The following is a 25,662-nucleotide window of genomic DNA, read 5'->3' on the forward strand; positions in this document are numbered from 1 at the left end:
ATAAAATAATCAGGATATAAGAAATATTAGAAGAGTCATGTCACCCACTAGCTTTATGTTGTCTCGACCACTGCACGAAACTAACAGTCCGTTAGAATCTAACGGAATAACTTATCCGTTGCATTATTACGTTAGGGTCTCTTACAATGTTTCAGGAGGGTGATTGTAATTACCGATACTATATGGACCTTAAAATTATTTTAACAGACCTCAGGGGTGTGAGTGTAATTTACCCTAAATAATAAATAAAGTTGACAAATTCAAAAAAAAAAAAAACCCAACTGTAATAACTCCAACACAGACCCCACCCCACCAGCTATACTACTGTATTATGCATCATACCCTCTCCTCCATTCTTCTTCTTCTTCTTCTACTTAATGTATTGTTTGCCCACATTTTCTCTCTGTGTTTTTTTCTTTACAGAAGTTATACACACACATATAGATACAGAATTTGGAGATGATGAAAGAAAAGATTTTCAAACTACATAGGCACAAGTCATCATCATCATCATCATCATCATCGTTTACAGCTGGGAGTGATTTATCTGGACAGAAATTTGATTTCACTTTCTCCAATATTCAGGCTCTCCAGGTATATATGTGTGTAATAGTGTGTGTGTGTGTGTGTGTGTGTGTGTATGTATATATCTGTATCTATATTTTCTTGAAATTAAATATATATTATGATTGGGCAAGTTAATTTAATTTGTGTGTGTCATATTGGAAATTATGTTCACATGTCATATTATCAAGAACTGCTGCTAGCTCTGTAGTAACATGGGTTTGGTTTGATTTTTTCCGAGTTGTCTTTTTTTTTGTATTTATGTGGGGCTATTATTATATTTTATTCTATTATTTCTTGACAACAAAATCAAAATAGTGGGTGAAGAAGGGTTCAACCAAATTGTGAAAAGTAACAAGAAAATTGACTCTTAATAATCATAAAAAAGGGTAAATTACGGCCACTCTTGATGTGAGGTCAAATTACGAAAAAAAACCTGTATGTTTGGATAACTACAATTAGCTCCTAATTATGAATCTTCAATTTTTATACGTCCACCATTGTGGTGTCAAATTCAATAGAATCTTCTAAATTATGTGAAATGTTTTCTAGTTTGTATTCGTTTTGTGCAAAAATGCAGTTTATGATGCACCACAATCTGATATTTACAAGCCAAAGAAAACATCTTGTTTCAAAATGTGGAGCTCGAATGGGGGTAAAACAGTTACAAACTGGAGAATATTTCACGTCATCTAGAAAATTTCACTAAATCTGACACCGCAAGGGTGAACGTGTAAGAAGATTCATAGTTGAGGGGGGGCTGATTGTAATTACACAAACGTGAGAGATTTTTTCGTAATTTCACCTCACCTCATGGGGTGACAGTAAACGAAAATGATTTCAATAGTGTTAGTTGAATGTAGAAAAAGGAAATGTTAATTATAGCCAAGAAATAATATTTTAATTTCTTGTTACTGCATTTGATGATCATGAGATGAGCCTAATTTCTATGTAATAAATCATTAAGCATAGCAAACATATATATTATACCCCTTTTGCAGGTACCTAAAGGATGGGACAAAATCTTTCTATCTCTCGTTTCTTACGAATCGGGAAAAACGGTTCGTAAATCGCAAAAAATGCCGGTGAAAAACGGAACTTGTCGATGGACAGAAACTCTTTCCGAATCAATATGGATTTCAGATCACAATAATAATATTGATAGCTCTAAAGATGTAGAAGAATTTCTTCTCAAATTTCTCGTCTCGACGGTGAGACAATATTTTGTATTTGTAATGTATGATTTATTCGAATTTCTTTTTTTATGCAAAAACATCAACTCGAAATTATTTGAATTTATTACAGGGGTCTTCGAGAAATGGCTCTACACTTGGAGAGACTACATTAAATCTTTCGGCCTTTCTAAGTTCGGAATCTCCGATTTTAGTTTCGTTACCTCTTCAAAAGTGCAATTATGGGACAATTCTACAGGTTTAAATTATTTATGTTAACAAGATTCTCCGCAACGTCGATTATTGCAAATTTGCCGTTTTCTTACATTATCGGAACTTGATATTAGTCTATTCCACTTGTTCGAAGATAACTTCATTTTTCCGATTTTCTTTGTTACTTTCGTAGGTTGAAGTTAGAAGCCTCACGCCGAAGAAGAATCTCAGGCTAGTCTCTATATAATAAATATCGATTGTGTTCGTATTCGTAAATAAATTATTTGCCTCCGTTTCGTATCTTGTTACACTCTGCTTATGAATATTTTTAAACAGGGACGAAAAATGGAACAACATGCATGCACGTAAAGACGAGCATGCAGAATTCATCGAAGATCGATCCGAAATATCCGATAGTAACAACTTCGACAATCCATCTCGTCCCGTCGAACTTAGTAGCAGGGTAAGATTACTCTCTCGTTTTTCGAAATTGTTCAAAATTAAATATATGAAGGTACTTACGAATCTCGTTTTTTCATCAGGAAACGAGTTTCTCGGCCTCGATTTCGCGTTACAGCTTCGACTCCGTTGAATCATCGAACGACACCGCATCTTATAGCTCGTATTCTTCTCCGCACCGTCCAATCAAATCATACCATTCGCTTCAAAACGGAAAACCGTTACATCAAAACGGTTATTCCCCCAAAGCGTTTAAAGAAGCCAACGAGGCGGAAGCAAGAATGTGGGAACAAAACGCGAGAAAATTATCCGTTGATTTGGAGATTTTAAGGAAAGAGTTGTCTGATCAAAAGGAGACGAACGAAAACTTGTCTTCGCAACTGAATAAAACTCAAGAATCGAATATCGAGTTGATTTCACTTCTTCAAGAAATGGAGAACAACTGCACAAGTGTAGAGCTCGAGGGTGAAATCTCGGTTCTCGAAAGTAAACTCGACGAAAAAATCATCGAGGCAGAAATCGAAAACGATGTAAGGAATCGGATTCTAAAGGAGTTTGTACTTGAATGTAACGCTTACGTGTTAGCTGCAAAATCGGATTCGAAACGAGTTGATCAGTTGCAGGAAAAAGTTACGGAACTCGAGAAAGATTGTGAAGAGCTCACGCAGGAAAATCTAGAGCTCGTATTCGAGCTCAAAGAATTGCGTAACAGTAATAATGCGTCGGAAGATAGCAACGTAGCATCTCGTGAAAAGCTAGAGCTTCTTCAGTCGCAAAGCTTTTCGTTTATCGATTTCAATCTCGATTTTCATGTCGAGAAAAGTCGTGAAAAATCAGAAATCGTCGGATTTCGGGATGAGAAAATGGATAGTGATGAAAAGGCAGAGATCGCGTTGTCTGATTGTTCGAGTACTTCAGTAAGCGATATGATTCGTCGAAGTGGAAGCATCGATTCGCATGTTTCGGACGATAATAATAATTATAATAATAAACACGGTGTAATGAAATTGACGGAGGCGGAAAGTAACGAAACCGAGCTAGCGGAGCACTTACGCGACATGCAGGAAGAGAATATCTACTTGTCGGAAAGAGTGTCCGGTTTGGAAGCTCAATTAAGATATCTAACCGACAAAACGGAGTCGAATCGAACGGAGCTGCAGAATTCGGGATATCAAGTGAAGTTTCTCCATAGTCAAATCGAAAAATTGGAAGGAGAAATCGAGTCCCGAACGATCGACACGAAGAATAAATTGGAGGAGGTTGAGAAAAGGTTGTTTGAAGCTCAAGAAGAGTGTATATCTCTGAGCAAAATAAATACGAGGCTCGAGTCCACAACCGAACGCCTTATCGAAGAATACAACTCGATGCACAAGTTCAACGAAGAATTAAGGGAGCGAAAATCGAAGCTGCAAGACAGAGAATGCAGTGGTGAAGAAAACTCTATCCTACACATGCAAGTGCAGAAAGTAGTGGAGCTGCAAAACGAGGTTTTGGATTTACGGACGTCGGTTAAAGAAACGAACTTTCGGAATCAGTTTCTGAAAGCTTCGTTCGAGTCCGTGTCGAGAGAGAATGAAGAGCTTAAACGCGGAAGGGTTTCTATTCTCGGAAAGGTTTCTAGATTGGAGAAAGAATTATTACAAGCGCAGATTTGCGTGAGTAAGAAAAACGCAGTGGAAGAGAAGCTTCTAAGGCTAGAGGGAGATATGTTCGCGAGAGACGCCTTATCTGTCGATTACGCCGAGACGAAAAACGAGCTTAATCGGATTAAAATAGCGAATAGTCAATTCTTGATGAGAGTGAAAAGTCTCGAGAATGTGAGAGAAGATTTACAGAGGAGGATACAAATATTGGAAGAGGAAAACGAAAGCCTTGTTATGCAGCAAGTTCAGGTTAGTTTCGTCTTTTTCTTTCGCCTATGTGAAAAGCAATGTGTATTTATTCGATTTTTCGACAATTTTTTATTAACCTTCTTTTCTTTTTTTAAGGTTTGTAATGAAAACGATTGTTGCAACAGAAGATCTCTTGTGGCTGCAATTGATTACGGGTCGAGAATTCAAGTTCTTGAGAATGAACTCGTCGAAGCTTTGCAGGCTAACGACATGTATAAAGCACAGCTTGAGAGGTAATGTATAAAATGACACATATTTTCTTTTTCCGCTCGTATTTAAACGACCAAGTTTAATTATCCGCCTACGTATATAATGTTGATAAGTTTGATTTAATTGTCTGGCAGCTGCGCAAAAAACGAAGGTGAGCTACAGGAAATTCGGGAGCGGTACCTAGAAATAAGCATGAAATACGCAGAGGTGGAGTCTCAAAGAGAACAGCTTGTGATGAAACTGAAAGCTCTCAATTGTTAGAATCTTGCTCAAAAACAGCTTCTGATATCAGCTTTTTTTTTTTTTACGACATTTTTTTAGTAACTCGGAAAGTTTAAGGAAGAAGCAAAAAGCTCAAAGTTGATGTTTGTAATACAAAGGATTAATCTTTGCCAAAGTGTGTGTGTATATATATATATATGTGTGATGTGATTCTTTATAATCTAATGTAAAGAGATTTTTTTTTAAGAGCAGTACTAACCATTAAACACGCGACTTTTGTAACTAAAACACCGTTCGAACTATGAGAAACACTGTGAATATCGGACAGCAACATACAATCGATACAAAGAAGGGCGATCTTTTGCTATATTTCCTCTTGAAAAGAATTGATGTATATATATCGGAAGCAATTAGTGATGAATCGTTGTCCGATTAATACAATGCAATGTGTCCCCATATATATATTATATTTAATATATAACCATGAAAATAACGATAGACTAAACAAATCTACAGATAAGACGGAGGGAGATTCAGACGAGACAGAAAGTCGACAGCTCCACCCTATCTTACCTCGACAGTAGTTTTAAACTGCGTTTACTTATTTTTATCTTCTTCTTCTTCTCTACATATCTTCTTTTTTCACAGTATGGAATATGCTCTAATCACCTCAACAATGGGCGCCCGGCACAATGGACACTTTCCCCCTCCACGTACCAACTCATTTGCACATTTTGAACATGTGCACATATGCCCACATCTAGAGAGAGAAAGGCAGATAGAGAGAGAGAGAGAGAGATCAGAACAAACGAAATTAAAAAAGATAAACCACACTTGCAAATAGGGTGGACATCAGACGGATTCGATTCGAAGTAGCCATTTCGGAAAAAAAAAACGATTTTTTTCAGAAGTAGAAAACTAATTCCAATTATGTTCTAAAATAAACTCAGGAAAATCGGAAATCAGAATATCGAAAATTGGAACGAAAAACTTGTTCCGAAAATTGGAAATTCTCGGATCGGAATTAGCGGAATTCGGAAAATTCCATTTTTTTAGTCACCTTAAAATATAAAATACATCATAATATTTCATATTATAAGTTTTAACTTTCGGAAATCGGAATCTCATATATCTTCCCATTCCAATCCAAAAAATTCGTAAAATTCAGAAATCGGATTTTCAAAATTCGGAATGGTAAATATTGTTCCAAAAACGGATCGGAGTCGGTGGAAATCGGAAATTCCATTCCAATTTCCACCCCTACTCGCAAAAATTAGCAATCGTACCTGTACAAAAGGGCATCAATTTGATTATCACAACAAACACAGCAGGTTCCTTTTCTAACATGACCCCATTTAGACCCATCTTCCGATGTCTCAGCTACAACTGCATGTACAAATATGAATATTATCGAAGGCCAGAGGTATAACAACGGTATACTTATCTGCCAAAAAGCTCAAATAAGATTTTTGCACGAGTGCCAAAAAAATAAATACCTTGTCCACCAGTTGATCGATTGAGAGCAGCAGAAACTTCCTGTCTAACAGATCGTTGGAGTTCGAGTTGCATGTCCATGCAGGCTTCTAGCATTCTCTGCATGTGATTCATACCTTGCTGAAGTTTCGCCACATCTGCTCGGAGATCGCTAACCATCTCCCAATCCTGCTGATTATCATTATCAATAAACCATTCAGTTAAATACATAATTGTACCACAATTCACGCACACTTCTAGAAGAGACGAAAATACCCTCAAAGAATCTAAGTGAAGAATATCTATAACGAAATAAAACAAGCAGTGCCATGTCATAGCTATATCAAAGTAGTAATATAAAAGTGTTTTTTAACACACACACACACACATGGAGAGAGGGAGAGAGAGTTGACTTACAAGTTCCGAGCGATGTCCACTGTGACGTGACCACCCAGAGTGGTGCAGATCCTGATGCCAAAGGGGTTGTGGTGGAGGTACTGGAGGAGTAGGCAACACTAACGAAGGTCTACCATTAGCATTACGTTGTTCCTCATTCTGCTCATCGTTCTGTTGGTCCTGTTCCCTCCCAGGTGACGGTGGAATAGGCAAGTTCCTGTGGAGATCCCAATCAATAGAATCCCTCCCTCGCCTCTCCACATACGATTGAATCAAGTGATCCAGGCTTTCACGGAAACCACTACGAAGAAGATTCGAAACGCTCCTCCTATAATAAATAATACAATATGTCTAAGTAAGTCGATAAAAAAAAAATATAATACAAACACAGTGAGACGACTAACCTGCTCAATAGCTCCCTGAGTTCCATGCTGTACACATTATCGTCATCTGGTGGGTGGAATCGGGTGGCTCTCCTATGAGGAACTGATCGACGCATTCTTGGAGGGTCTGAAGGCCCTTCAGACCAATTGTCAACAGCTTCTCGTGAGCCATCCTCGTGCCAAACCTCATGGGCTTGTTGTTGTAGACGATGTTGCGGTGCATCCTCGATAACCACTGTTTCTGAGGGCCAAGCAGGTGCTACATTTTCCTGCCAAGTCTGTTCTGTGCCATCTGGTGACTGTTGTAGGTCTGCTCTCTCATCTTCAGTAACTTGTCCCTGCCAATTGCTTTCTTGATCAGGTGCAACGTATTGATTTGAACTTTGGGTAGCCATGGTTTCGTCTATATTCGCCGTGCGATCTGGTAATTGAACACCGATTTCATGATTCCCATGTTGCACCTCTTGCGAAGCATTTGTATTACTCTGATCATTGCTAGGACCACTGTTGCCACTGTTGGATGAGTTCTCAGGGTGGCTGCTTACCTGGCCACGAACGATAGTTTCCAATCTGAAGCGGAAGCCTTCCCTGAATGGAAGTAAACGGACACGCTTCATAATAAAATCACATAATATTTCCATAGATACTATATGGACACCAACCAAAAAGTCATTGTTGGTCGCTGTATTACTTGTTAAGGGGCAAACGCGAGGGGAACATTCAAAATGCAAGACTGAAATTCTTGTCATGGCATCCCTTTTTCCAAATTTATAGTTCTTATTTTCTCTACGTCATGCATGTTCCGAAATATAATCTTTCCTAAAATGGAAACTTTATTTCTTCAAAAGCACACCTTAAAGCAGTTCTGTAACACCAATTACTTCCAACCAGAATTTTCAGAGGCACAATTGTAAAGAAATTCATGCCGAGTCGACGAAAATATACAATTTTGAAATGAAGAGGGTATTTGAATGGGGCAACAAGTATGAGATTGTTCCTAGATAAAAGTCTCACATAATTTCAATGTCAAATAGTAATAATACCAGGATATTCTAAAGAAGAGAGAAGCAGAAAACCAAATATGCAACTTTTTATCTATGAACATCCCCTCCAGTATTTAAAAATTCTAATCAACTATTTCAGAGGGAACTTCAATTTGGATTCCAAAGAAACAAAACAGAATTAAATAGAGAACAATAGGTTTGACAGATTTATCTGACTTTTTTTTTTAAAACACTTTTCTGGAAGGATGATAAGATGATTCTTTTTTAATCATCCAGGGTTCCAAGGTTCGTTTGACTGATCTTAAGAGAGGACGGTCATCTCCCCTAGTGCATCCTCCAAGAAAATCCAAATGAGATCACAAGCACACTTGAAAGACATTTGGGCTTTTATAGGTTAAAAAATGTGAAATACAATAATAATAGAAACCATTCTGCAACATAACTCTAAGCGTATTTAGTCTAAAAGGTAACAAGATTAACTGTAGCTGGAACAGAAAGTTTATCAATCCTTAAAATGGGTATATTCTTAAATGTTAAACCTATTTGGTCATTTAAACAAATCAGCTCGGTAGTAAAAAAAAAATCTATTTTGGCAGGGAGATCATGGTAAGAGTGTGAAAAACATCTTGGCTTAATAGTGGTATGGTTACTTTCTTGTAGTGCCAGAGTGCAATGCAATTGGTGTACCATTGTTTGTATGCCACAAGTGCAAACTAAACATCAGTTCTTCTATTTGAGAGTAAAGTAACTAATACGTGTAAGAGGATACTCCATATGCAAGGAGTTTGAGTGACAGAGAAATTGGAAATCAAACATGCAGTGGGATCAAGTAACACGCATATATTCATAAAAGATTGATAAACCTCATTCTGCACAAAACTAGGTTACGGGTAGAAATTATGTATTGACAATATAAAAATTTATTGCAGTACATCATGTAAAACTAGAGCAGTGAATCTTGTGCATTTAGCAAAAAACCAAGTACATACTTTCATAAATGATGGTCAATACATTCGCCAGCTTAAACATAACCATGAGTTATCCTGTTATATTTCTGATTTTCATCCCACTAACCTTTAAATTGTGCCAAACTTTCGAGGAATGAAGAGGACAAAAATAGTTTGTGCACTCAACTGTAAGCCATATACTATAAATTTCATATTGTCATAAACGTAAGTATACCTTACACCGGCAGGCAACAACTTATTGAATTCCAATCATATAAACTAGGAGTTTTCCTCGTATTTATTTGCTTGGCTCTTTAAGATGAATATCTCAAATCAATTAATTATCCTTATACGAATAAAGAAATGCGACTCGCATAAATAATCTCATTCCATCACTAGAATGGCTCATTAAAGCAAAAGACACTAGAACTGCGACGCGGAAAGACAAAAAATGAGAGAAAGGCAAATGGAAAAATGAAAGATAAAGTCTGCAGTAAAATACAGTTGCCATGTAGGACTGGGGAAATAGGCGTACCTCAAACCAGAGACCGTGTGACGCTGTCTTAACTGATTTAACTCACCAGCTGCCACTGATGGTGGTCTCTCTTCCTCAACAGGCCTCTCATTTCTTAGGAACCGGCCTCTAAGTAGTGACTGAAATATCAAAGATAAGTAAAATACCAATCTTCAGCAACAACAACAAATTAGAAGGCATTAGAATACAAAGAACCTACTAAATCATGTACCACGACTAAAAGTTCAATCTAACAAAATTAGCATAGCAATGAAGTATTTATTGAAAATTAAGATACAAGTCAACAAAGAAGAATATAATGAAATTTATTGACATCAAAACAAATTTAATGATAGTCAAAATGCATTACGTGGATATATCAAATATCAAGTTCCAAAATAAAATGGAAATGTGGAAAAACAAGAACCAAAAAGGTAACCTTTTTCATAAAACGAGAAAATTAATCTACACAGGTGAGTCGAACCTTCTCCTAATATAACCTATGGCTGGGGACTAAGAACTGTTTAGCATTATATGAACCATAATACCACAACCTTCGCTGAAATTTATCCAACAAAAACCATCAGTACCTTCCCATCTTCAAATTGTGAGCAACACACATTATATCTTGGTATTTGTAACTCTCAGATATGATCCATAACAATTTAAATATTATGTTCAGATACTTTACAAACCAGATTGAAGTTCAAGCATTCAAAAAATTTAGCACTCCTTAATGAATGATGGTATATGTTAAGATAAATAAACTTAAAAAAATTACCTGAATGCGGTTGCGATGTGCAAAATCAGAAACGGCACGGTGTTCCAGCAAACCCTGAAGTTCTCCTTGCCTTTCCCTTTCAGCCCTTACGAGCAAGTCAAGCAGAGCTTGTCGTCCTCGTAACCTCAACATGTCCCTGCGTATATGCTCTGGCTGAGCTTCATCATGGTCAGTGGGCGACCCTTCACGAGCACGGTCAACTTGAACCTCAGGTTCATTATTCTGCTCTCCCCTCCGTGCAGCACGAGACCCTCTTTGCTGACTTGTCATTTGCATCCACTCCCTCACAATCCTTACCCTCTCACGCTCAGTTTCCCCAAGCCATTCAGCTCTAGGACTCTCATTCCTCTGCATAACATTAGATGAAGTATCACTAATACCACTCTCCATCCACCCACGAACAATCTGCCTCACCCTTTCCCTTTCAACATCTCCAAGGTCAGGTGATTGCTCCCGACTGGAATTTTCATGGTCTCTATTCTCATTTTGTGGGCTCAACCGATCATGGGACCAAGTAGCATAGTCATTCTCACTCTCGGCATCACCCAAGCTACCATGATTCTCGCCCTCCCTGCCTTCGGACATATTTACTGACGCGTTTGTATTAGAATCCACGCTTCTCCGATGCCTCAATCTCACCCTTACCCTCTCACGAGCACGGTTCAGTGCATGGTCATCCTCCAGCTCCCGCCACATCTGCAAAATGGATGAGGCCCTGGTGCTGGGCCTCTCGACATTCCCTTGATGCCTCGAAGTTGGGGACTGTGACGACTCCCTCAAGAAGGATGAATCGAGCATCGAAACAGTGTGCAAGCCAGCAAGTGCCATCAACTCCGACTCGCGGTTCCTTCTCTCGATCGTGGTAATCATCTCCTGTGCCTGACGGGCGGCCCACCTGCTCAGAATACGCGAGTGGCGCCTCCTAGCAGCAGAGGACTCCGCCAGGTCATCACCGTCGAGATCCGACCTCCTCCTCCTTCTGATGAGCTGTTCCCCTTCGTCCTCCTCTTCCTCGGTAGTAGTTGTTCTTGGCGAACTGCAGGAAGCAAAGGACATGTACTCGTCATAATGCCCGTGCATCAACTCTTCTAAGCCCCTCTCAAACTCCGAATGGGTGTCGTTGTTCTCCGTGCTCTCGGGTTTCTGCTGCAACTGTTGACGAACATCATCCATGTCTTACTGACCCCTAGAAAACCTATCACTTCCACGAACAAACTCAGTCCCCACGACAAAAAGTCCTAAAAATTCGAACTTTGTCCAAAAAGAGACACACAATCCATTTTCCCCCAAAATTATCAACAGCGCAAAACAATAACACGCGAAATCCAAATTCTACACTCGGAAAAGAAATCAAACCCTAGGGAAAAACACCAGAGTTTGGGATCGAAATATCTCAAAGAATAGTACTCTTCTAATCGATTGAAACCACCTGGTCGATGCATAATATCACCTGATTAAAAAAAAAAAAAAAGTGATTTTACCACAATTTCAGGGAAACACCACGCCGGATGAAGAAATACTGGAATGAAATTAAGATCCGAGAAACATAATTATACGAAATGAGGAAGGATCGTAGAAAGATAACGGCGATGTAAGACGGAATTCACAAAAATTGACTGGAGAAAAAAAAGGGAAACGTACCTCTGAAGCTGTATGCTCCTCGATTGCAGAGTGGGAATTGAGAACATAAAAGAAAACCTAACTTTTGACGTTATGATTATACATATGCATATGTATGTGTGTGTGTGTGTGTGTGTGTATTTATAGTGTACAAATATCTGTGTTGTGTGTGTGTTGTTAATGTATTGAGAATTGAGATAGAGAGAGAGAGAGAGAGAGAGAGAAATGAAAACTAAAACTGTTAGAAAAATGAATTCAGGAGAGAGGAGAGAGAAGGGATGAAGAAGAAAAGGGAGGATGCATCAAAAGGTTAAAATATCATGCTCCATCATTTTTTCGTCATTTTTCTTATTTTTTTTTATTTTTTTATCTTTATTTTTTTATATTTTTTATTTATTTCAGAAAAAGAGGGAGCGTGCGTGAGGAGCGCCAAATGTCATATTCTTTAATAATTTGGGTAAAATAGCACTTAAGCCCCGTATTGTTACAAGCTTTTGCAGATTACTCCATTGTGCTCGTAATGTAATATCCTCGTGGTTAAGAGGGGTAGTGTCTGTTACTTTTTCTGTCAAAAGTAACTGCATTTTTGCAAATGACCCATTGTGCTTACATTTTTCCTTTAATTTTTGCAGATGATCGACCTCCTTGAAGTTTGACTGTGCAGCTATGTTTGACAAAAACACTAACGGATGATATCTCCATTAACCACAAGAGGGTTATGAACTGATATTACAAATACAAGGAGGTCATCTGCAAGCTTGTAACCACATGGGGAGTTAAGTGCTATTTACTCAAAATCAGAAAGTCATCTGCAAAATCTTGTAATAACAAAGGGGTGAAGTGCTATTTACCGTAATAGTTTTACTATAAGGGTAAATTACAATCACCTCTGAGATATTATCAATTTACGAAAAAAAAACCCTTTGTTTGGATAATTATATCTACCCATTAACTATATTTTTCTTACACCTCCACCCTTATGGTGTCAAATACAACATAATCATCTAGATTTCATGGAATGTGCTCTAGTTTGTACTCGTTTTGTTTAAAAATACAATTTCTGATGCACCACAATCTGATATATACAAACCAAAAAAAACATATTATGATCATCTTGCCTCAAAATGTGGAGTTTGAATGGGATAAAAAGAGTATAAAAGTGATAATATGCCATATAATCTCGAAAATTCCGTTAAATTTACTCTTACTATAATTATATCAATCTGAACGTACAAAATATGAAAATATTCATATAAACAATTGAAACTTGAGAATTGAGATTAATTTGGAGATCATACTTTCTTACTTTAAGGCAAATTTATTTACCATTTTAGTCAATCGTTAAAAAAATTATTAATATAGTTTACGTATTATATTTTTCAATTTAAATTATTTTATCTTGTCCTCAAATTTAATAAGAGATTGATTGTATAATGGTATTTCTTTAGAGTACAACATAAAATTTGATATGCAATATTTATCATTATATCTACATGTATTTGATTAGAAATGTTTTCACATAAATAAATGCAAACATTCGATCTACAATATATATTATATCATAATAATCATCAGTGTTTATATAATTGTTGGGAAATTACAAGAAACCGTTTGGTGTTAGTTGTTGACATTGGAATGCCACGTGTCATTTTACATAATTTTATCTATAAGAAATAAAAAATGATTGGTCGAACGAAAATGAAATAAAATAATATTGTAGTACTTTTCAACAACCACATCAATAAAAATACTTCGATTTAATTATGGTATATTATATGTGATTATTTGATGGTTGTTAGTCACAAGAATAGAAAGTGAAACCCCAAAATATCGATTATTACTTGGCTATAAAATAGGTAGAGTTATTTATGTCAGTAGTGAATAGTAATTAAACAAAAAATATTGTATTACAGTTAAATAAATTTCTATAAATTAGTACAGTTGGGATCAACAAAATTATATTAATTTAGCAAAATATTAAATTATTGATAAATTAATAATTATTTATTTATATATTCATATATTTATTAATAATTTATTAGTACTTTATGAAATTATTATTGATATTATTATTTTTAATAAACTCAATAGAACTCCTAAAGATAATGAAATTGAACATGATAGTTTACTACATCGTTTCTCTGACTGAAGCTCTTAAAACAACAATAATATTTAATATTCTTTTTGTTGAGTTCTGACAAAACAAAAGCGGAAGTTCTTAATATTAAGAAAAGTGAAGAATGAAATTCAAGACGATGTCAACTTCAACGAAAAAAAAGAAAAAAAACATATTTTGTTGTCTATTATAGAATTCAGAAATATATATTATCTTATAAATTTAGCGAATTGTTAATTTAGTACATTGTACCTGAGTCGGGACCGAATTAATTAATTATTTAAGCAATGTTATTGATTTATCGATGTTCTAATGTATTTGTTAATAGTTCAAAATAATTATCCATTGCATGCTCCAATCATCATTTCTTTTCATGGTTATAAATTATCTAGTATCATTTAGCTGGTAAAGACAAGTATGCTAAATTAAATAAATAGACAAGTTTGGTTATTCCATTAATTTTGCAGACCAGTTGTTATTTTTACTTTTTACTCGAATCAGATTTTATCTTGATGTATCAACGAATTGTGTATTTAATCCCCTCCAATTGTACAATTAAAGTATCATAAAATTGTATAATATTATCTTGATTAATCTTATAATTTTAAAAATCGAACAATGGTATTTTAGTCCAACAATATTTATTCTCCTAAAATCAAAACATACTTATTGAATTTCTCAAGATTTGTGTAATAGTGAAAAACGACAACTATTTAAGAACGGAGGGAATATTACATTTGGTTATAATCATAATTAAAAATAAAAGAGAATTATAGTTCCTAGAAGAGAATGAATATTTGAATATTGTTTACTCTTACACAAAAATGGGAGTTGCACTATAATCAAACATGGTGTTATGCCCTTTTCTGATTTTGATATATGCCCCCCATAAAATATATATATTCTTTTTTTAGCCCACCACCAATCTCCACATAAATATCATGATATTAGAGCAACTTCATAGAGAAATCAAATGTGGAGTATTAAAATTTTATCAAACAAAAAGAAATTATTAAATAATAATAAAACTAATCATTTTAATCTAAAAAACACAAAATTCCTCGTTTTATTCGTTACATTACATAACAATAATATATCAATAGGAATTAGATACAACACTTGGTTATTTACACATAGTGAATTTCACTCGTAGATCTATATATAATCACACACTTATGTGTATGTTTATTTAATTAGCAAGTAGTGTTTTAAACAGATTTATAACGATGTAAATAACAAAGGTGTAGCATCGATTAATATAAATGGTCGTTAATAAATGTTTCATAAATAATAAAAAAAGAGGTTCACATTATCCACAACATCATCATATATACATTTAACTGAATGTACGATAAATAAATTTGTCAGAAAACTCGTGTGTAGTCATACTCTGCCATCTCTATTATATACCTAATCAATTAACTGTCATCTTTGATATGTCTTTAACCTCAAATTCATTAATGCCCATGAATTATCAGCTCAAGGTTCATGGTTATTAATTCTAGCTCAAATACCTACTTTACTTTATATTATAATACTTTCATTAATAATAATAATAGTAATTATTATTATTATTATTAGACAGCATATATATATATATATATATATATATATATATATATATATAATTATATATAGCACTTCACGCCTATGGGTACAAACATTTTTGTGCTCGTAATATCAACACATGCATAACCCCTTGTGGTTTATTGGGTAGCTTCCGTTAGTTTTTCCGTCAAACTTAACCGCGTATGTCAAACTTCAAAGGGGGGTCATCTGCGAAAAAACGAAAGCACAAGGAGATCGATCATCTGTAAAAAAATTGCTTTGACGTTTGAGATTGATGGTTAAGTTTGATGGGAAAACTAACGGAAGCTACCCCTTCAATCACGAGGGGGTTGTGTGCTGATATTAAAAGTATAAGAGATTATCTGCAAAAGCTTGTAACCACAAGGGGTTAAGTGATATTTACCCTATTTATAATTAGGCATGAACAATCTATCGACATGTCATATGCAAAAAAGCTTACAATTATATATTTATATGCATGTCCATGAGCATGAAGACAAAGGCTTAGGGTGTACAATAAAAAAATTAAAAAAATAAAATAAAAATAAAAATAAAAAGATTAGGTTAAGTTATATATAGTATAGAACTTTCATTATTCACCTGCATGCATGCATATGCCTTAAATCCAATGATATATAACTCACATGCATTTGCTTTGCAAGAAACTAATTAGCAAAACTCCATCTCTAAAGAATACAAGAAACATCTACTCACTTAAGTCAGAAGAAAAATTATATGGTAGCTTCTTTCTGAAACACAAATCACTTTTCCATGAATTAAGATTTTAGGGTTTCTACGAGATGGGTAATAAGATTGTATTCGAATCCTAAGTTGTTGATATGGTTTGTTCTTTCGAAGATAGGGCTCGAAAACGAGCGATGCTCGAATATTATACGATTGGTGGGGTCGGGTTATATATTAATGTTTAACGAACGATGTATTTTAGCCACATCTATATGTATGATTTTGTGTTTTCCCTTTTGAATATTTGTTGTGATGTTCTTGTTGTTTTGTATTTGAACCAATCCATAGACTAAATGACATTTATTTTATCTTTATTTTATTTTATTTTATTTTTTGACTAAATGACATTTACTTCATTAAATTACTCAAATTATGGCTTTTTTTTTTAAAAAAATTACTACTTTATAAATTTCTAGCAAAAAAAAAGAGACAATTTTAACCTTGATTTGGTAGGAATGACTAGAAAAGAAAAGATAATTTTAACCTTGATTTTGTAGGAATGACTAGAAAAGAAAAGATAATTTTAACCTTAATTTTGTCGAATATATTATCCGCTACACCTAGGGATAAAAGTCGGAACGAAGTTTTCAATTTTCGCAGGTTTGGATACGAGAAGTTCCAATTTTGGAACAATTTTTTTCACTCCAATTTCTGAATATTCTGTATTTTTTCGGATTGGAATTATATAAGAAAAAATAGAGAAAAATTGTTGGATTCAGTTTCTGAAAATTCCGATGTTTTCTTTCAAACTATACACATCACTTAATATATGTTAGCATATAATTTATTTTACTTAGGTGGTGTTTGTAAAAACTTATTTGAAAGAAGAAATTATGGATTGTAAGTTAAGTTGTTCTTAAGTGCTTATTTTTAAAAGTTGTGAGTGTTTGCAAATTTAATAGGATCATGGGTGCTTAACAAATTATAGCTTAAAGTTGCTTATTCTAAGAGAACTTAAAGTTGCTTATTCTAAGAGAAGCAAAAGCTAAAGTTCATTTTATAAACACTTAAAAATAGATTATGAGTTAAAAAAAAACTTATAATCTATTTACAAAAGCTTTTAAAAACACCACCTTAACGCAAAATAAATTAAATATTTAATTATATATTTACTTTATGGGCCATGTTCGCGAGTCAATCTTTCATTTGCTAGCACAATCGAAAAACTAACCGACGTCGATGCTAAACATGTGGAGGCCTCAAACCAAAATTACAATATCTTTGACCGAAATCCAAACTTCCAATTGTGGTAATCTTTCGTTAGTCAAAATTCGCGCAACCATATCTGCAATTGTGGTAATCTTTCGTAATATTCTCGAATCAAAATAATGAATTAACGACGTACTCTTTGTGAATCAATTCCATTACCCGAAATCTAAATCTAACTATCTTATAAGAACCCTATAAAAACGATCATTTGTGCATAAAAGTGACGTAACCGCAAGAACAAGGAAAAGAAAGAGAGAGAAAAGGATGAGTCTTGTTGTAGCTAAAAACTGCATTTCGTTTATTATATTATCGTGTGTATTCTTTCTCCAAGCTACGGCCATAGAAGAACAGAATTGTTTCCTTACCACAAAATACGAGGTCCGCATCACGAATTATCTTCCCATATGGTCAAATATCCCGATGAAAGTGCATTGTGCATCTGGGGATGACGATCTCGGTTACCATAAGCTGTATGTATCTAACGGTTTCAGTTGGAACTTCTGCGATAATATTTGGGGGACTACTCTCTACTTTTGCCATTTCTGGTGGAACTCGAGACTCGGTCCGAAGGAGAAAAAGTTTGATGCTTTCACGGAAAAAATGTCTTCGAGATGCACAAATGGCGTGTGCAATTGGGAGGCAAGGCAAAACGGTATATACTTTAGTGGTTCCGGTAATCCAACGAGCTGGCAAAAAATGTATGATTGGGACAATATAACTAGAGTTTAGTTTATAAAGGAACACTGTTCGGGGGAAGAACATAATCCTTCTCAAAGACCTTGTAACGAAATAAAAATCTAGTAATGTGAATTTTACTCCAAAATAAATTCTCGTTCTTAACTTCGAACATATACAAATAGCAGTAATAAAAGTCGTATGTTTGAATATTTATATAACTTACCACAAGTTCCATGAATTTCGAAGTTAGGTGAACTTATCTGATTTAATGCAGTGTGTCCAAAATCAGTTCTAAATACACTTAAACCTTTATAAATTAATACAATTGGGACTGACAAAATCCTATTAGTTTAACGAAATATTAAATTATCGAGCTAATAATTTAGTATTTTTTCACGAGTCCGGACCCTAAGAAATTATTATTTAAACGAGGTTATTAATTTATGGATGTTTTACTGAGTTGTTTCTCTTGCCTCGTACCAAAGAAGACAATGGCTTTGCTACCAACTTTTTCAACACTCAAACAATTGTATTCCAGATTCCAAAAGATTTGGTTTTATTCCATATTATTTTCTTTATTTTGCTTTTTCTAAAGTCAACTCTCTCTATTTCATTGGTCAAAAGTTTATGTAATCATATATGCAAACCTGAGTCAACACCTATTGCATAAATTTAATTTATTACCCTAAATAAAACATAATTCTTTTTTTGTAGTACCCTTCATATTAATAATCAATTTCACTAGTTTTTAAGGAATACAATATTCTCAAAACAATGTGTCCTATTCATTATACATGTGCTTCAGTTTTGTGTATGGCCAAGCACAATACTAAGTACTAAGCAGCTCGACACAACGATACAGTAAAGGCCGTTTTTCGTTCTCAAATTTTTAACAAATATTTCAGTGAACGTACAATTTCTGAGAAGCACTAAAATAGCAATTCTAGTTCATATTTAACGTTTTTACGTACCTATATCCCAAATTCAACTAACATATCTCCGCAGCTTTCAGAGCCGCAACACGTGCCAGAAGGAGTTCTAAAAACTTACCAACAGAGCAAATTCTTAATCGTAATTTTATTTTCGAAATAGCAAAAAAGCGAAATAAAATAAAATAAATACTTACAAGATGATGTCGCCTTACATTTGTTGGTTTTCCCAGTTTAACTAAAAGTTGCGTTACACATAATCCAACAGATAATATTACAAACGACTAGCTTTAAAGTAGATCGTTATATCTTAGATCTCACCTGTCCCAAGAGGCTGCCTAGAGGTGTCGCCAGAAGCCCAAGCTTCGTAATCTTTCATTAACTGAAAAATAGCATTTAAATTAGACGATTATAAAAATGTTACAGGATCCCAAAAAGACACAAATAGAAAAACTCATTCCGTTATTCCTACTTCCTAGCCATGCAAGTTCGTAAATGCACAAATCTTCAACGAGAAAAAAATATTGTTATATACCCGACTGGTTTCAAATATCTACGTTCACAAGTGCCTAAAGCTTTTAAGAACACATTCATTCACTTCATACGAAACACAACGACGGAAATGTACTCAGTATGTTGAGAGGATTTATTGCAAATTATTTATTAAAATAAGAATCAAAAGTCTAGAAAATGGCAAAGATGGTAGGACTGGAGAATGTAAATAAAGAATTTATTACAAACAGATGACGAGCTGCCAATACTTTACAGACCTGAGACATAAACCGCGGAAGCATGGCCTTCAGTATCTGTTCTAGCACTTGGGAGCCAGTTGATTCAATGGCCTGTGTTGGAATAGCACGAAATGCGAATGGAATTTCAATGTTGACCTGAACATGACATAGTAACAGTATTAAGTGATTTGAGTCGAATTATATGAATGTATGTCACTACTAAAGAACTGAATAAGAGGTATTAATAAATGAACTACCTCAATGACAGCATCTGAAGTCAACTTCTGAACCAACGAGTCACCTCTCGTGCTATCGCAGGATATCTTATTCTCCATCGAAGCTGCATGCCCATACCAAATCAGTGTCAAAGGACTCCTGAAAAGAATTATATAGTAAAATTCAGAAACAAACGGCGCTAACTAGATGAACAGATCATGTTCTACGAACAAGAAAGAAACACATATCCATTACGTAGTAAAGGAATAACTGAAAGCATATGTCATTATTTATGCCACCTAACGTAATCATAAGTGTCGAGTTCTGTCATTAAAGAGCAAAAACCATTAAATCGGTCCGCGTGAATCTATGCGGGAGAGTTAACTGATCATAGTGCACGAATCATATTAGACAAGTGTGCATTTGGTTCCACACACCTTAATATCTGAAAATGTTCATTACTGGAGAATCAAAGTATTACTTAAAAAAAAATCCACAGTCCTCCTAACACGTGTGTATAGATCGAGCGTATCAATTGAGTGAGAATTCAGTTACCAAACTGGTAAAGAGCACACATGTGCACTAGTAGTGCAACAGCAATGCTAGAGAAGCTATAGATTTGGTGTGAGGATTCTGATAGCAAGTAGCTTTCCCGGACGTGTACTTGGTGAAGGAGAAACAAAGGAATCATGCACGAGACCGAGAAGAAAAAAGAAGATAGCAGGAGGATTGCATGTTAGGCGAACTCAGTAGGATGAGAGAGGAGGTTTGGGAAGGCAGATGACAACATGAGTTTTCATATATCAAAGTTTCTTGTAAGAAGCATCTTAATAACATAGTCCTTTCAGGGTAAAGAATTAACATTTCAGTTACAGTATAAATATAATTCTGTAAAACATAGGCACTCAGGTGTGTAAAATAGGGGTGTAAATTGTAATCGAGCTAGAAATCAAGACGAGCTCACTCTAGCTCAAGTATATAGATGAGCATGAGCTCGATCTTGATTGTTAAATTACCACACACATATACATCGTATTCATCATTCTATACTGCTTATATTGTATGTATAAAAAGAAAATTTAAAACGCTCACTAGCTAGCTTGTGAGCTTTGAACAATTGGAAATTAGCTCGAGCTCATGAGCACGAGTTCGAGCTTTTGTTGAGGGCTTACGAGGCCCATGAGTCAGCTCAACTCATTACACCCCTAGTGGAAAATGACTAGATAAGAGAAAAATCAAGAACCCCTGGAGCAACTTGCATGGAAAGTATAACCTATAAGACTCCCGTATAAGTTATTTAAAGCCAAGAATATTTGCCTTGCATTCAATTTTGACAAGACCATACAAAGTTCTAACCAAGGACAGTAAAATTTGCACTTTAAACTCATAAATTCAAAGGGCTTAATGAAATCAGGCAGTATATTGAGTGGTGAAAATTGATGCTATAGACGAATCAAGTGATAAAATTGAGAAATCATATGTAATACTCAACAGTACAAAAAGTCAAGGAACCAAATAGAGGGGTCTCCGTAGCCGAATGAGAATAAATTTAAAGGCTAGAGTAATCTTAAAAAATATCAATCAACATGTGAGGTTAGGAAGTAAAATTATCTTTAGAAAAAGACCATGGTTATTCTATTGCGTCTCTGAAAACAAGCTTTATCTTTTGTTATTGTTGCAGTTGTTGTGAGCACATGTGTTTTGTTTTATTTCATTTCTTTATTCTTTTACTATTTTTTGAAGCAATAGTTCTATATAGAGCTATAAGATTCTAGAATCTGGAAAATTGGCATATAGGAACCTTGTTTAAGCTATTCTGATGAAAACCTAAATAACTTACAATATAACATCATAGAATATGCAATTAAAAACTAAAACGTTCTTAGCAAAGATCATAAAGTAAATTCACTAGAAGTTACGAAATACAATACAAGGGAAGATGCTAACCATCAAATTTGTCATTCTGAGCAACGACAATCGGGGAGCCCTCGAGCTGCAATTAGAAAAAAACATAATAATCTTCATTTTAGCATCGTCTATTTGTTTATCCGTTTACAGTGCATTGGGAAAAAAAACGATTGCTTCTATGCTACTCTACAATCACAGTTCGCATAATTCAATACCGCGTACGGACAAACAAGGTCTCTAAATAAGCAGCGCAAAAACGAGGCGAGAGTGATCCATACCTTACAAGACAAGAGCTTAATGCAGCAACCATTCGGCTGCTCCTCGACTCTCACCAACAAAACCGGACAAACTTCAAAAGCGAAAAACTTGAACCTATACACATAACACCTGAACGTGCTGTCATCAATTCGTTCTATCCTCTCCGCATCCAACACCGAGTACTGACTCGCCGGCAAACTCATATACTCAACTGAAACCAAAAAAACAAAAAACAAAAAAAAAGACGAATCAATACCACCAGAAAAAAGTTCACACACCAAAATAAAATTCGGTTACAATGAAACAATATATTACTCAGGGGGCGTTGGAGCTGACGGACGGAGACGGATTCAGTTCGCCGGGCAACGAATCGGGCTTTGGGGGAGGAATCGGCGGAGATGCGGCGGGCGGACTTGGCGGAGTCGTCTGAGGAGGAGGCTAAGTTCGACAATAAAACGATGTAGGGAGACCTCCTCGAATTTCTGAACGGTGTTCTAGGGTTTCTGAAGTGGAGTGTAGTTGGATTGGAGCTCAACGACGCCATTGTTGCTCTGTATAATTAAAAATAATAAAAATAAAAATAAAAAACTGTTGTAATTATATTTATTTTAATTGAATAAATTGGAAATTGTGTGCGGGAGGAGGTTGTGGTGTATGATAAGTCCACGAGTGCGGGATGCGACGTTCAGGCGCAGGTTAGTGGAAACTCCATAAAGGTGGCTAAAAGGCGCTGGGATGATGAGGGTTTGTTTTGAGTTTTGGGTAATGAGAATTTTGTGGGCAACCTAAAAAAAATCAAGATTATCACCTAGATAATATATATAGGCCAGGTATTTTATTTATGTGGTTGAAAATGGAACTCTTTAACATTACATTTTATGGGAGGTTCTTGCAAAAACCACCCCTGCGTTATCTCTAATTGCCGGAAAACCACATGTGATAAAATTATTAGCAAATACCCCCTATGAAATTTAGTCAAGGTCACAAAAACCCCTAAGAGCTTTTCGTGTAGTACACGCGCAAATTATGCGAATGGTTGTGTATTTGCGTCAAAAAATACCCTTAAATTCATCAAAGAACTGAACGACGTCGTTTTATATCATCTTTACCATATAATGGGGTTTTGCTGGTCTTCTTCCCCCAATTTCTTCTGTTCATATTCTGCAATCCCCAGCAAATTAGAGAAATAATGTCTTCTCACACCTCAAGCAACGCAACGAAGAGAAAAAAATGCAAGCCATATATGGATCTGAGGTACCCATTTAATTTAACCTATTTTGTTTCTGCAATTTGAAATCTTGTATAAGGGTGGTCGAAACTGCAACAAAACCATGAAAAGGAAGATTGTATTATTCTTGTCAGTTTCGTCAATGCCAATTTTTCTGTTGGTGTGACCCGTATCGAGCAACTTGGGAACCCATTGGGGTGACTGTACAATAACCAGGTTGGGAATATGCTGAGCAAGCTGTGCCAGATGATATCGAAAAGTTAGATGAACTTATTTCAAAAGCTAGCGTAGAAGAGAAAAAAGAAAACCATCGGCATGATCGAATCTTGTTGAAAATTTCATGGGTTATATGCATAGCATTGTTCGCCATTGTTCTGGTGTTGTTAATGAAGATTTGAAACCTTTAATCAATTTAATATGTTTTATTCAATGCAAGATATAATGCAGTTCAGTTGTTTATCAATGTAATATTGACAATGTTATTTATTCAAGTATTATTGAGTATTTGAGATGTTATTTGTTCATAATTTGTTCAACTTTACAATGGTAGAATTCTGTAAAATTATTTAATTTCCCAGTATTTGGTTACCAAATTAGCAAACAACTCCATATATAAACAAATATCAGCAACCACCCCCCTATGATTTGAAATTAATTAGCAAATATCCCCTTATGTTAATGAAAATTGACAAGTATCTCCACTGTATTTTCAATTTTCCTGTATTTGCCAGCAACAGCCAATTCATATATCAACAATAACCAACAAGCAACATCTAAAAATAAACAATAACATAAAATTCAACTGCAAATAACCAATCCATAAAAAAACATCAAAATATCTCAAACAAACAACAGTATTTTTCAGAAACAACCAACAAAAAAAATAATGTTCAATAGACATTACAGGCTGTTACAATTGCATAAAAAATAATGTACAATAGACAACCAACATTTCATCAAGAAACTATCACAGGCTGTTACAATTGCATCAAAAACCCAAAAAAACCAACGAAAGCCATCAAAAAACATGCTCAACTTTCAACACATGTAAGTCAAACTTTCCAAATGCGCTTATTCTTGGAAGTCTCCCTAATATTATGAAGGACTTCGGGTATTTGAGGCTTCCTTTTGCGCACTGGAGGGTTGCTGGAATTTGGAACATTTGGAGGAACATTAGTTGTTGCCATTGGAGAAACAGTTGCTTGTGAAGTTGGAGGAACCGTTGGTACAACATCAGACACTTTTTGTGTTTGATTTGTTGCCTGCGGTTTTTTCATTTTCTTACTTCTTCCTAGTAAACCCTCATTTCTTCTTTCCACATATACCTACAAGTAGTCCAAGCAAATCTTTCCAGCCACTACCTTTCTCCCTCCAACATAACACAATTCAGGATTATATACGAAAACCCCATCCAACCATATAGATACTTTGCACAACAGGTTCATCTGCATAAATAATAAAGCTTTAAGTTAAAAAACTCTGAAATGGTTAAAAAAAAAAAAAAAAAACAAACAAACAAACAAACAGAAAACAAAAAACAAAAAACAAAAAACCCTAAAAATCTGAACAGTAAAAAAAGAAATGCGGACAATGTCTGGACAAAATTCATAAACAAAAATTTGAATAAAAAATTTAAAAAACAGAAAACCTAAAAAAATAAGACCCCACATGTCCCTTGAAGATATAGACAAGATATACCCTACATAAAACAATAATATCAAAAAATGGACCACAATTCCACAATCCCCAAAAGATCTAGACAATGTCTGGACAACAACCCACATTCTCGAAAAAATACATAAGGTTTGGACTCAACCTACAACTCCCCCCAAAAAATGAAAACCTCAAAAACATAAATCCTATTATCTTAATACAAATGTTCGGACTACAACCCACAACTCCCCAAGAACTTCCTACCTCTTTAATCGAACTTTCACAGTCGTCTTCATGTCTTTCTTCGAGAATCTTTAAATAGAAGGCATTTGGGAGAGTATTTCGATCGAAATTGAGTTTGGAGTTTAGGGGTTTTTTTTCTCTTCGATTTGGGATTGAATTTGGGAGAGGAGCATACATATATTTTTTTTTGGGAACACGTAGCAAGGGTTTTAAGTTTTGGGGTATTTTTATTTTTTTATATTAGGGGTAATATAGTCATTTTACTTTAGTCAACATCCAAATGATGAATAGGTGGCGGTGTGCAATGCCAAACACAATACAGAGGGCTCT

The 25,662-nt window shown here is 35.1% G+C and overlaps 3 protein-coding genes across 4 annotated transcripts; 1 reads left to right on the top strand and 2 right to left on the bottom strand.

Moving 5' to 3' along the window:
- The first annotated feature begins 279 nt into the window (after window positions 1-279).
- On the top strand, window positions 280-4,907 carry LOC105963472 (uncharacterized). The gene is made up of 8 exons (XM_012987878.2): window positions 280-594; window positions 1,566-1,775; window positions 1,870-1,995; window positions 2,143-2,180; window positions 2,286-2,412; window positions 2,492-4,300; window positions 4,397-4,533; window positions 4,645-4,907. Exons 1-8 carry the CDS (start codon window positions 460-462, stop codon window positions 4,769-4,771), a joined length of 2,709 nt encoding a protein of 902 aa, XP_012843332.2. The 5' UTR covers window positions 280-459; the 3' UTR covers window positions 4,772-4,907.
- A 194-nt stretch (window positions 4,908-5,101) lies between these two features.
- LOC105963474 (RING/U-box superfamily protein) lies at window positions 5,102-12,209 on the bottom strand. Of its 2 annotated transcripts, none has more exons than XM_012987880.2 (8): window positions 11,872-12,209; window positions 10,231-11,680; window positions 9,471-9,589; window positions 7,006-7,572; window positions 6,623-6,929; window positions 6,229-6,394; window positions 6,019-6,118; window positions 5,102-5,492 (listed from the first exon to the last, which is right to left on the bottom strand). In XM_012987880.2, exons 2-8 carry the CDS (start codon window positions 11,401-11,403, stop codon window positions 5,375-5,377), a joined length of 2,550 nt encoding a protein of 849 aa, XP_012843334.1. In that variant the 5' UTR covers window positions 11,404-11,680; window positions 11,872-12,209; the 3' UTR covers window positions 5,102-5,374. The 2 variants fall into 2 exon arrangements, with proteins under 2 accessions (XP_012843334.1, XP_012843333.1); XM_012987879.2 differs by having other exon boundaries at window positions 6,229-6,397; window positions 11,872-12,177.
- A 7,062-nt stretch (window positions 12,210-19,271) lies between these two features.
- LOC105963471 (RAP release 2, galactose-binding-like domain protein, putative (DUF1997)) lies at window positions 19,272-22,990 on the bottom strand. Its single transcript, XM_012987877.2, has 6 exons — window positions 22,524-22,990; window positions 22,229-22,419; window positions 21,990-22,035; window positions 20,084-20,166; window positions 19,866-19,982; window positions 19,272-19,477 (listed from the first exon to the last, which is right to left on the bottom strand). Exons 1-6 carry the CDS (start codon window positions 22,750-22,752, stop codon window positions 19,406-19,408), a joined length of 738 nt encoding a protein of 245 aa, XP_012843331.2. The 5' UTR covers window positions 22,753-22,990; the 3' UTR covers window positions 19,272-19,405.
- Window positions 22,991-25,662: the final 2,672 nt, after the last annotated feature.

This window comes from Erythranthe guttata, chromosome 6 (genome assembly GCF_056151865.1).
Source record: "Erythranthe guttata isolate IM_541 chromosome 6, IM_541, whole genome shotgun sequence".
Taxonomy (NCBI): Eukaryota; Viridiplantae; Streptophyta; class Magnoliopsida; order Lamiales; family Phrymaceae; genus Erythranthe; species Erythranthe guttata.

Coding starts and splice junctions, on each gene's coding strand:
- LOC105963471 (XM_012987877.2), bottom strand. CDS start 22,752: ATGGCGTCGTTGAGCTCCAATCCAACTACACTCCACTTCAGAAACCCT. Junction 22,036..22,228: donor TTAAGCTCTTGTCTTGTAAG/GTATGGATCACT, acceptor TTCTAATTGCAG/CTCGAGGGCTCCCCGATTGT. Junction 19,478..19,865: donor TTCCGCGGTTTATGTCTCAG/GTCTGTAAAGTA, acceptor GCTATTTTTCAG/TTAATGAAAGATTACGAAGC.
- LOC105963474 (XM_012987879.2), bottom strand. CDS start 11,403: ATGGATGATGTTCGTCAACAGTTGCAGCAGAAACCCGAGAGCACGGAG. Junction 7,573..9,470: donor CACACGGTCTCTGGTTTGAG/GTACGCCTATTT, acceptor ACTTCCATTCAG/GGAAGGCTTCCGCTTCAGAT. Junction 6,119..6,228: donor TCGATCAACTGGTGGACAAG/GTATTTATTTTT, acceptor TTGTACATGCAG/TTGTAGCTGAGACATCGGAA.
- LOC105963472 (XM_012987878.2), top strand. CDS start 460: ATGATGAAAGAAAAGATTTTCAAACTACATAGGCACAAGTCATCATCA. Junction 2,181..2,285: donor ACGCCGAAGAAGAATCTCAG/GCTAGTCTCTAT, acceptor ATTTTTAAACAG/GGACGAAAAATGGAACAACA. Junction 4,301..4,396: donor TTGTTATGCAGCAAGTTCAG/GTTAGTTTCGTC, acceptor TCTTTTTTTAAG/GTTTGTAATGAAAACGATTG.